The sequence below is a fragment of the Salvia splendens genome, chromosome 9, assembly GCF_004379255.2.
Source record: "Salvia splendens isolate huo1 chromosome 9, SspV2, whole genome shotgun sequence".
NCBI lineage: Eukaryota > Viridiplantae > Streptophyta > Magnoliopsida > Lamiales > Lamiaceae > Salvia > Salvia splendens.
The window spans coordinates 16,621,585-16,634,244 of NC_056040.1; the positions used below are offsets into that span (position 1 = coordinate 16,621,585).

The window sequence follows — 12,660 nt, forward strand, 5'->3', positions numbered from 1 at the left end:
TGATGTGAGACATTTTTGGATTTTACAAAATTATAATATTCTCGCTGACTATTCTTTTATTAAAATCCATTCGATAAGTAATACTCCTAGTACGTGCAGGCCCGGTCCTGAGTTTTTATTGGCCCGGGGCGGAACTAAAAGAGGGGCCCCATAATAATACTATAAACTAATAGTAACAATAACAACAGTAGTAATAAAACACTTCAATACATCCAAGACAATATTTATAGCATACAATTTATATTATTACCTTAAAAGTTTCTTCTAGCATGTATATACTCATGTATGTATTTGGATTTTGGAGGCCCCAACGTTTTGGGGGCCACTGCTCGGCCCCCCAGGGCCGGGCCTGAGTACGTGGCGGATTGCCAAAAATTAAGTTTTTCAACATTTGTTTAAGGTATTGTGACAAGTTATATTACAACCACGCTCACGTGGGAAATTTAATACACTGAAAACTTCATATGATAATTGGGTGATATGAAATTTGAAAGAAGAGCTTAAAAGTGATGGATTACAATTTACATCCAAAATGTTTCAATTCAACAATCAAATGGAGTAGTATATACTCCCTCCGTCCCTCTGTAGTAGAGACGTTTTATTTTGAGCACTCGATTTGAAAAAATTATAATAAATAGTTAAAGTGGAGAGAAAGTAAAGTAAAAAAAAGATTAATATAGTTAATAGTCTTTACTATATTATTCTTTCTCTTATTTTACATTTTCTCTATTTTAATTATTTATTATCATTTTTTTAAAACGAGTGCTGAAAATAAAACGACTCTACTACAGAGGGACGGATGGAGTATTTGCTAATATGAATTCAAATTCATTTCTCAAATCTTTCAATCCGAATATAACATCTCCAATATTATAAATTTGCACCAGAGAGTAGTATTTCCTAGACCGTAACAAACACTCAGTTCATGCACATAAAAGTATTTTTTGGACTATGTGCGGTTTTGATCAAGATAGAATCATTCTTAAATATAGAACCAAGGTCAAATGGAGGCCGTTGGATCTTTTAATCCAGTGGTGTTGATTTGCCATTAATATTAATTAAATATAAACTTGGTAGTTTATCATTCGTAGTATTGATCATGTCCTATATTTGTGGGATGGTTATGAATTTTGATCTTGGCCGTCCTTTTTTCCTCGTCCAATGGATGAAATATAGAACTGAGTGTTTGTTACGGTCAATTATGTTGCAAAAAGATTCAAAATTGACTCGAATCAATTATGTTGCAAAATCAACCGAGAGATGCTGCCGCATACTCTACTACCAATAATCTCCACAAGAGCATCTGCCATCTTTGAAATGATGAAACACTTTTGAATCTCCTACAACAATCTCCCTCTTCGTAACGAGTGAGATCTTCTTCGTTGCAGAATGGCAATCTTCACACAACCTCACGTTCTTTCTTATAAGCACGGTCTGCCCTCTTGCTGTCTTGATCAGACCAAAACAAGTAGCCAGCCTTACACTGTGGAACATTGGAGAATTACCTCTGGCTTTCAGTGACTCTACCGGCTTGAGCTTAGAAACACCCGAAGAATGCAGGCTGTCTTCGCCTATCATTCTTGAAAGAATATCAAGAACTTCATAGACAGCATAGCTCTCACCATGTGTTTTGTCATGATTATTGAAATTGTGAGTTATACCATTGTGCTCAACTAGGCTGCAGCTGCTGGTCATCTTCAATCCTTGTTTCTTCATCAAATTTCTAACACGTTCCACATCTTCCCATCTCCTGACTTCAGCATACATGTTGGCAAGCAAGACATAGCACCCGGTGTTATCACTGTCTAAAGAGAAAATACGGTCTGCAGCCAGCTCAGCCATTGTGATGTCTCTGTGATGCCGGCTAGCAGCTAACAAAGATCCCCATATCCGAGAAGTTGGCTCCAGTGGCATTTCCTCTATGAGGCATTTAGCACGTTCAAGATTACCAGCACGGCCTAATAAATCAAGCACACAACCATAATGTTCTATACCGGGATCGACTCCATAATCCCTCTTCATCGAGTCAAAAAAGTTCCAACCGTCATCTAGCAAGCCAGCAATGCTGCAAGCCGACAGAAGGGAAACAAACGTGCTTCCATTTGGCTCATGGCCTTCGTTTATCATGTCAGAGAAAAGCCCAAAGCAATGTGATCCAAAACCATGAATAGCATACGCCATGATGATAGTGTTCCACGAGACAAGATCCTTCAACTCCAATCTATCAAAAACTTTACGCGCAGCCTCAAGATCCCCACATTTGGAATACATGTGGATCAATGCATTAGCCACACAAACACCTAATGAAATCCCCAATTTGTAAGTTAGGGCATGAATCTGTTCCCCTTCTTTTGGTAAGGCAATTTCAGTATAGGCAGCAAGAGTCGAAGCAAATGTCATCTCATCAGGTACATAAGGCTCAAGCTGCAAATCTTTAAAAGTTTCCATGGCTTCTCTTTCCTTCGAATTCTGGACAAAAGCAGCAATCATAGCATTCCACGACACTAAGTTCCTAGTCTTCATAAGGAAAAACACGCTCTCCACAAGCACTAACCTCCCACACTTACCATACATATCAACAAGAGCAGTCTCCAATACTAAATGAGACAAATACCCTTTTCTCAACGCATATCCATGAACGGCTTTGCCTTGTAACAGTGCTCTGAGGTTTGAACAAGAAGGAAGCAGGTTAATCAACGTGACAGTATCAGGTGCCACATAGTTATCAACATCTTGCATCTTTTCCACACAAGAAAACGACTCAAATGGTTTACCATTCACAGCAAATGCACCAATCATCGAATTCCAAACGACCACATTCTTCTCTACAATTCTCTCGAAATATCTCTCAGCATAATCAACCCCACCACATTTCCCAAACATATCAATGACCGAGCTCTGAATCATCAGATCTAGATCAAGCCCATTTCTAACCACTTGGCAAAAGATCTCCTTTCCACTCAACAAACGACGCTCAAGCACACAAGCACCCAAAGCACTTACACAACTGATCCTGTCGAGTCCAGCTCGAACTCTCTGCATCTTCTTGAAACACATCAATGAGCTCCAGCCATCTCCAACCAAAAATACCCTCTTACCATTGAATTCCACGAAACTAAATCCCTCACCAGCATCCTCTCAAAAACTCTCTCAGATTCCTCAATGCAGCCAACCTTAGCATACATCACAATCAGTGCATTACATATATACACATCTTCATCAAAACCAAGCTTTATAACCATTGAGTGAACATTCTGCCCATCCTTCAAACCAACACACGCCTTGATCACGAAAGGGAATGTGAAATTATCAGCTTCAATCCCTACAATTTGCATCCGATGATACATCTCCACGGCTTCTTGAAACATTCCAGAATCAACTAAACCCCTTATCATAACATTCCAAACAAAAATGTCCGATTTATCCATTTTGTCAAACAGTTGGAGTGCGGTCTCCAAACAACCAGAACTCACATAATATAGCAGTCTTTTAATCGACAAAATTGAACCTTCGACGCTTCTAAAATTCCTTCTTCTTGGGGAGGTGGAGTTTTTCCTCGATTTATGGCGTCTGATTCGAAGCTCATGATTCGGGGATTTATTTGAAGCTTGAATTGCAGGAAAATATCTGTATTCTGAGGTGGGAGGTAGGATATGGAGCCGAAGATTTAGCATTTCTTTAGCCATTTTTTCTTGGACACTCGCTAGCAGTTTATTTTCGAAATAGAAATTGGATTCGATTGAAAGACCGTTATTTCAGTTATTGGCATCCTTGGCTTGTTTAATTGGAGTTTCAGTTAACATTTCTGCTGTTTCAATTTTTTTCTTTTCGATTTTGATGAAAGTTTTGTGACTTTTATCATTACTACTTTACTAGTGAGGTCACGGTTAAAATATGTTACGAGTATTTTTTCATAATAAAATTCATGTGAGAATAATAAAATTTTAAGTAAATAAATTTTACCTAATTCTATTACTACGAATCATCTAGAAAAGAAAAAAAAATCATCTAGAAAAGAAAATGTTTCAAAAATTAAAATAAATTGGGTTAAACCAATTTAGAGAATAGTGCACCAATGTACAGATAGAAGATAAGAAAATTGTCACTAAACCCTAAACCCTAAATCCCTAAAGAAATAAGTATGCACAAATTTGGGGACATCACAAATGATAATTGTGTATTATTTTGAGAAGGATGTAATACATTTTGCTAATTAGAACTATTGAGATAAGAGAATAACGTTATAATTTCTTCTTTTTTCAAAGAGAATTTATGAGGTATTGTTGTTATTAATTTTTTTGTGGGGAAGACATTGATAGAGGAAAATGGTGATAGGAAAGACAAAAACTCAATCTTCTTTTAGGTTCAATGTAGCAAAATGATCTTGAATTTGTGTTTTCATATTATCGCTCATTTTGATGAAACATGCAAACCTTGTTAACACGTGTGAGAAAAAAATACTAATATTTTTCATAAATTTAATTTGTAATAAAGAAATAGGTTTTGTTCTTAAATCTTCAATTTAACACGTACCACTTCACTGGTATGAAATTGGAGAGCTATTTACATATCATTTCCATAAATTGTTTACGAAAAATTAGAAAAAAAAATACATACAATTATTTCAAAATATTGAAATATTTAAAGATGCAACGTTTTCTTAGCGGCTCAATTCGGCGGACCGCGTCCGTGCCGACGGCGCGACACATCCGTGTCCGCCGCTGAGCTCGCGCTGACGGCACGACGCTGCTTGATATATCGAGCACGTCCGTGCCCCTGAGCAGGGCAACTTGGCGCGTTTCTATTGGCCAACGGCAATGCCGTTGTAATTTTCCTTTTTTTTTAAAAAAAATCAAAAATAATACCCAAAAAAAATTAGGATTCCCAAAAATATAGCCATTTTATTACCGTTTTTTTGAAAAAATTTAAAATTTTTTAATCCCAAAATCATCTATAAATACACACATTCGTCATCCATTTTTTTCATACAACACATTCATCATCCATTTTTTCATACAACTCATCTACATCTTCCTCTCTCACTCAAACCCTCTCTAAATTAAAAAATGGATCTCAACGATATCATTGCGGAAGCGGAGCGTGAAAACCAAGATACTATGAACAATATCGTGCCGCTTATGAAGCCTATGTCGCCGCCGCCGCCCCGCCCCTCCTCGTCAACCAACTAGATCAAAACGCCGCTACATCCTCGTGACCGGGAGGGAGCCCATGAAAGGCTCGTTGCCGACTATTTTTCCGACACGCCGCGGTTTCCGGAAGATTACTTCCGGCGCCGTTTTCGCAAGTCAAAACGGTTGTTTATGCATATTGTCAACACATTGTCAGCCCGTGTTGAATACTTTCAATCACGTAGAGACGCAACCGGTGGGCAAAGTCTCTCGGCGTTGCAGAAGTGTACTTGTGCCCTCCGACAACTTGCTACTGGGCAAACGGCAGACCTCTTCGACGAGCATTTGCATGTGGGTGAGTCAACTGGAATCCTCTGCCTCAAAATTTTTTGCGACGACATTCGTTCTGCTTTCGGTGAGGAATACTTTCGGGCACCCACCACCGAAGATCGTCAACGGTTGCTTCATCTTCACGAAACAGTCCACGGTTTTCCCGGTATGCTTGGCAGCATTGACTGCATGCATTGGAAGTGAAAGAATTGCCCGAATGCTTGGAAGAGGCAACACTTAAGTGGCCACAAAGGCGGCGGCCCAACGCATATCCTTGAAGCGGTCACCGACTACCGCCTATGGATTTGGAATGCATATTTCGGTGTTGCCGAATCCAACAACAACTTGAACGTGTTCTATTCTTCACCACTCTTCAATGATGTTTTGAATGGTCTAGCACTGGTGATTGACTTCACCGTCAACGGAAATCCATACCACATGGGTTACTATCTCGCCGATGGTATCTACCCAAGGTGGTCGACTTTTGTGAAGACGCTCAGCAATCCTCAAGACCGGAGACGGATTCTTTATTCGCAACGTCAAGAGTCTGCTTAGAAAGACGTCGAAAGAGCTTTTGGGGTCCTTCAAGGCCGATTCAACATTGTGAAGGCCTCGTCTCATCTGTGGTACTCTAAGAATATTGTCGACATCATGTACACGTGTATTATCTTGCATAACATGATTATAGCTGGCGAAGGACCAAGGGCAGCTAACTTTTACAACGAGGATGAAGCCGGAAGCTCAACCGCAAGGTCTCCCCCACGCCGAGGTGTGTGCATACGACGGTGCGAGAGAGGATCGAAACAAGACACACAATGCCCGATACCAAAGCCCACATTGAGCTACAAGAAGACCTAATCAAATATATTTGGGCGAAATTCAGCCACGAGTAGTGATTTTTTTAATTTTATGAATTTAATTATATAATTTTTAATTTTTAGGATTTAAATTATGTAATTTTTAATTTTTTGGATTTGAATTATGTAATTTTTAATTTTTTGGATTTGAATTATGTAATTTTTAATTTTTTAGTAATTTGTAATAGTATTCCGGGTATTTTTAATGCGTTCTAATATTGTGGAAATGTTTTTATTTAAATTGAATAATAGAATGGTGGAACCCTTGAGCATGTCCTTGCGGAAGAGCATGGATGTGGGTGTTGTGCTCTTGGGGAAGAGTAGGGAGTAAAAAATGAATAAAAGTGGGTCCGGACCCACTTCCATGCTCTTGCCAAAGAGCATGGATGAAGATGCTCTAAGAGGATCTCCAATGGTAATAGGCCAGCCATAGGCTAGCCACAAACTCCTCCTGCCACATCATCAGCACTAAAAACTGCTCATGCCACATCATCAGGATAAGCAACGGGACAAGCAATAGGCTAGCCACAATAAATAAAATTATAAAAAATAAATAATTAACAATCACACAAAATACGGAATTAAATTTACGACACAGATACAGGAAAATTCAATAATAATATTTAAATTTAAAAAAAGTACATTAATTAAAAAAAATACATTAATTTTAAAAAATCTAACGACGTGCAGTCCTCCGCACCCACAACTCTTCAATTAAATCCTTTTGGAGTCAAATATGAGCATCCACTTGGCGCATGTCGGCATGTGCCTTGAGGCGGCCGACTTCATCATGAGGTACCCCCTTCGTACGTTGGGGGCGGCCACGCCGTGGCTTGGGCCGGCTTCATTAGCATCGTCATTGGCCCAACTAGTCAGTTGTACACCTTCATCTTCGACAATCATGTTGTGTAGGATAATACAGGCGTACATTATATCAGCAATGCAGTCGACATGCCACAAACGCGTTGGACCCCTAATTGCCGCCCATCGAGACTGGAGCACACCAAATGCGCGCTCCAAGTCCTTGCGCGCCGACTCCTGCCGTTCCGTAAAGTAGGTCTTCCTCTCATCTGATGTGCATCTATTCGTCTTCACAAAGAAGGGCCACCATGGGTATATCCCATCCGCCAAGTAGTAGCCCATATCATGCTGGTTCCCGTTGGCGATAAAACTGATGGCCGGACCGACACCCTGACACTGCTCATTGAAAGGGGGCGGCGAGTTGAGGACGTTGAGGTCGTTGTTCGACCCGGCTACCCCAAAATATGCATGCCAAATCCACAGCCAATAATCAGCTACGGCCTCGAGGATTATCGTGGGATTCTTTCCCTTATAGCCGGTCGTGTAGAACCCTTTCCAGGCAGCGGGGCAGTTCTTCCACTCCCAATGCATACAATCTATGCTGCCCAACATCCCGGGGAACCCATGCTTCTCCCCGTGCATCTGCATCAGATCCTGGTACTCTTCAGGGTAGGGCTTCGAAGATACTGATCACGGAATATTTCAATGACGCCTTGACAGAAATAGTTCAGACAATCCAGGGCAGTCGTCTCACCGATGTGGAGGTACTCGTCCCACATGTCTGCCGGGTCTGTCAGCCGCATCGTACCTGAACCGGAAACACAAATATCGACGCTCCAAAGCATCAACGATACGCATAAACACTGGTTTATCTCGCGGGACGTATATGCCTCCAACTCTTCGTTCATTTATCGTTCGTACTCCTCAGCATGTAATGTCCGTTTTTTTTATTTAAGGGGTGTTTGCTTTTTGTGAATATCTTGTTTAAGATATGGTGTGGTATGTTTTATTTGTTTTATATTATTTATGGGTGTGAATATTTAGTTTTATGGTCATTTGAAAAGCAAATTAATATCTTAATTAATAAATTAAACCCCCCCTCTCTCTCGGTTTTTCTCTCCCTCTCCCTCTCTCTTTTTCGAAAACCCTCCCTCTCTCCCCACTAATTTCTCAACCTCCCCCACTCCCTCTTAACCGATTCATTCCCCTTTTTCCAATCTTTTTCTCTCTTCGGTCTCTCTCAATCTCTCATCTCTCTCTCGAAGTGTTCTCTCACCGGTAAGCTCCCTCTCTCCTCCTCCCTCTCGGTTTACCTTTCCCCATTCATTCCCCCTCATCATCATCTTGAATTCTTCAAGGTGTTACGCTCGCTCGTTGTGAATCGGAGTCGGAGGAAGAAGTAAACCGCTCGAATTACGTTTGAACTATCCGGGAAAGGTAACCCAAACCCTAACCCTTGTTAAATTCGAAAAAACATGCATGTAGGACGTTTTTGGGAAGGTTTAGATGCTGAATAGGTTTTGTGATTATGTGTTGTTGTCAAGCATGTTTTGATAGTAACTGACAGTGGGTTCCGACCCCGTTTTGACTGAGCAAACGATCTCCTTTTGGTACGAAATTTTAACCGTATAAACTTGGATGCGTCTTCGGTGTGGTGTGTAAATTTCAGCTTCATTGGATGTCGTATGATTTTATTATGATTTTTGCAAGTAGACTGCGCAGATTCACGAATTGTATGTTTTTGGGAGATGTTTTCATGTGCTTTGGGTGTGTTTCTGAGTGTTGTGTTTTGTGAAGTATGTGGGTGTGTTTGGCCAAGAGATGGCTCGGGAAAATCAGTGTTTGGTTCGAGAGTTTTCGTGTGTGTTGGCCGAGAGTTTTAGGGTTCAGCCTAGGGCAGTTTTGTGGAGAGTCTGGAAGGGATGATCCCAGGTGTTTGGGTGTGTTTTGGGATGTAGAATGCGTGGTGTGTTTGTCGTATAGGGTTTGAGAATCGGGGGTCAGAGGAAAAGGGGTGTAAACTAGGTGCCGAGCAGACGGCCGAGATGGTCGGCCGAGGTGCCGAGCAGGCGGCCGAGATGGTCGGCCGAGGTGCCGAGACACAGGCGGCCGAGACAGCCGGCCGAGGTACCGAGCCAGGCCGAGACGCCTAGCCTTTTTCCCGAACCTGTTCCGAGCCAGGTGAGCCGTTTGTGCAGTGTGGGTGTTCCGGGAGTTTGAGTGTTGTGTTTGTGTCGTGTGCGCGTCTTGGGTACGTGGTATGCGTGGGTGTTCCAGCAAGAAAGATTCATAGTTACGTTCTCCAGGCAGAATCCCCCAAAATTTGATGGACAAGGAGATCCATCAAAAGCGGAAGAGTGGATACGCGGTCACGAGCGTATTTTCAGGGTCATGGAATGCACAGATAGGGAGCGCATTGCTGGCGCTACCTTTCAACTGTCAGGTGCTGCCGATTACTGGTGGGAGACTCGGCAAAGGACTATGAATCCTGCACGCCTGGAAGCGCTAACATGGGAAGAGTTTAAGGTGGAGATTGACAACAAGTATGTCCCAAAGACGTACAGACGGGCCAAGGTGGTAGAATTCCACACGTTGAGCCAAGGCCGAATGACTGTAACTGAATATGACCGAGCCCTCGCGCAGATGGCACGATATGCGCCCGAATTGATGGACACCGACGAGAAATGGGCGGTGAAGTTCCGGGCCGGGCTCAGAGATGAGATAAAGGCCGCATTGGCTTGCCGAGGAGAACTCTCCTACTCGGAGATCTTGACTTGTGCACTGGACGTGGAAGATGCACTCCCTAAACCAAGAGTTGTGGCGACAACAAACGCGACACCTCTACAAGCCCAGTCAGGTCACCAAGAGAAAAGGAGGTGGGATGGCGATCAAACTCAGTATGGTGGCAAGAGGCCACAACACATGAGGAACGCACCCTTCAATGGCGGGAGACAGAATACCTTTCAACAGAGGGCAAACTTTCCGCCGAGGAACCCTCAATGTGGAAGGTGTTTCAAGTATCACACCGGAGAGTGTCGGGACCCCAGGTGCTTCAACTGTGGTGGAAGTGGGCATTACCTCCGAAATTGCCCGAGTAAGAACATGGGGACGGGGACGAGACAGAACCAGCTAGGCTTCCGTCCACAATCTCAGGCACTACCTGCACCTCAACCGCAACAACGCCGCCAAGGACTGCCGTCGAAAGCAAGGGCCTACGCCTTGAAGGGGAAGCAGCCGGAAAACGGGAAAGAAACCTTTGGGCAAGGAAACTTGGCAGGTATGGGCACACTTCTAAATATGCCTATAGTTGTCTTGTTTGATACGGGTGCATCGCATTCCTTTATATCAACTTCTTGTGTGGATACTTTGGGATTACCTACTGTTAAGACCGAACCCACTATGAGTGTGACCTCACCGGTAGGCGGGACTATAGATATATCCCGATCTTGTGCATGTGTGAACTTTGGAATAGGTGAACTCAGTTTGTTGGCTCATAATTTGCAAATAATGACGATGGGTAGCGTAGACATAATCTTGGGTATGGATTGGTTAGCAGAGAACCACGTTACTCTTCATTGTAAAGAAAGGGAAATCTCGTTTGAAACCTCCGGAAAAGAGCCGACGAAGTTTCACGGAATCCCAATGAGCCGACGCAAGTCCATTGTCTCTGTGCTGCAAGCCACTACAATGATGAGAAAGGGATGTCCAGCGTACCTTGTCTATTTGAATGGGGAGGAGAAGAAAGACAGAAAGATAGAAGATGTGGCGATAGTGAGTGAATATCCCGATGTCTTCCCCGATGCATTGCCAGGACCCCCACCCGACAGGCAGGTAGAATTCACGATCGATCTGGAGCCCGGATCGGCACCAATATCCAAAGCACCTTATAGGATGGCGCCAAAAGAGTTGGAGGAGCTTAAGGTGCAACTACAAGAGCTACTGGAATTGGGATTCATTAGACCTAGCGTGTCGCCATGGGGAGCACCAGTGTTGTTTGTAAAGAAGAAGGATGGATCGATGAGGATGTGCATCGACTATCGGGAGCTAAACAAACTGACGCTGAAGAACAAGTATCCATTACCAAGGATAGACGACTTGTTTGACCAACTTCGAGGGGCAGGAGTCTTCTCTAAGATGGACTTGAGGTCTGGGTACCATCAGCTGAGGGTTCGGCGAGAAGATGTACCCAAGACAGCTTTTCGAACAAGATATGGTCATTATGAGTTCGTCGTGATGCCTTTTGGACTGACGAACGCCCCGGCAGTGTTCATGGACCTTATGAACCGCGTGTTCCATCCATTTCTGGATCGGTTTGTCCTAGTTTTCATCGATGATGTGCTTGTTTACTCAAAGAACGAGGAGGAGCACAAAGAGCACTTGAGAACCGTCCTAGCAACTCTAAGGGACGAGAAACTTTATGCCAAGTTCAGTAAATGCGAGTTTTGGCTCAAGGAAGTGAATTTTCTAGGACATGTAGTAACCTCAGATGGAATTCGTGTGGACCCGGCCAAGGTGGAAGCGGTGCAGGAGTGGAAGTCACCTTCTACACAAAACGAAATCCGAAGCTTTTTAGGACTGGCGGGCTATTATCGAAGATTCATCGAGGGATTCTCGAAGATAGCAAGGCCAATGACGCAACAACTGAAAAAGGGAGTCAAGATGATTTGGACACCAGAATGTGAGGCGAGCTTTCAGTTGTTGAAGGAGAAATTGACCACCGCACCAATCCTAGCCGTGCCAGAGCCAGAGACTGACTATGCGGTGTATACGGATGCGTCGAAGGTGGGACTTGGATGTGTGCTTATGCAGAAAGGGAAAGTGATTGCATATGCATCGAGACAATTGAAGCCCCATGAGCTGAATTATCCGACGCATGACTTGGAACTGGCAGCCGTGGTACATGCTTTGAAGATCTGGAGACACCATCTCTATGGAGTCCGTTGTGAGATATACACGGACCATAAGAGCCTAAAGTACTTCTTTGAGCAAAAGGAGTTGAACATGCGCCAACGTAGGTGGCTCGAGTTGGTAAAGGACTACGATTGTGGTATAAATTACCATCCGGGAAAAGCAAACGTAGTGGCCGATGCTCTTAGTAGGAAGTCTCAATCTCAGCTGGCCACCTTTCTTACTATCGATGAGAGTTTAATCCAAGAGTTCAGTAAGATGCGGTTGGAAGTAGTGAGAATACCCGAGACTGTGGAAGGAATAGTAGCCACGTTGGTAATGGAACCCGACTTAAGAGCTAGAATTGTAGAAGCTCAACGGCGAGATACGTTACTAGAAAAGATTCGCTCAAAAGTGAGGACGGGTGAACCCGGAAGTTTCCGTGAGGCAGCGGATAACGGTCTCACCTACAAGGGAAGGTTGTGTGTGCCTAAGGATGAAGGCCTGAGGATGGAAATCATGAGAGAAGCACATGAAACCCCATACGCTGCTCATCCAGGGAGCACCAAAATGTATCAAGACTTGAAAAGACAGTTTTGGTGGAACGGTATGAAAAAGCATGTTGCGGCATTTGTGGAGAGATGCCTGGCATGTCA

General features: G+C 43.2%; 1 protein-coding gene across 1 annotated transcript; it reads right to left on the reverse strand.

Moving 5' to 3' along the window:
* Window positions 1-1,185: 1,185 nt before the first annotated feature.
* On the reverse strand, window positions 1,186-3,801 carry LOC121747396 (pentatricopeptide repeat-containing protein At4g35130, chloroplastic-like). The gene is given in 2 exon segments (XM_042141428.1): window positions 1,186-3,083; window positions 3,086-3,801. Coding segments are annotated over 2 exon segments (2,406 nt in total). The 5' UTR covers window positions 3,687-3,801; the 3' UTR covers window positions 1,186-1,278.
* Between the last annotated feature and the right edge of the window lie 8,859 nt (window positions 3,802-12,660).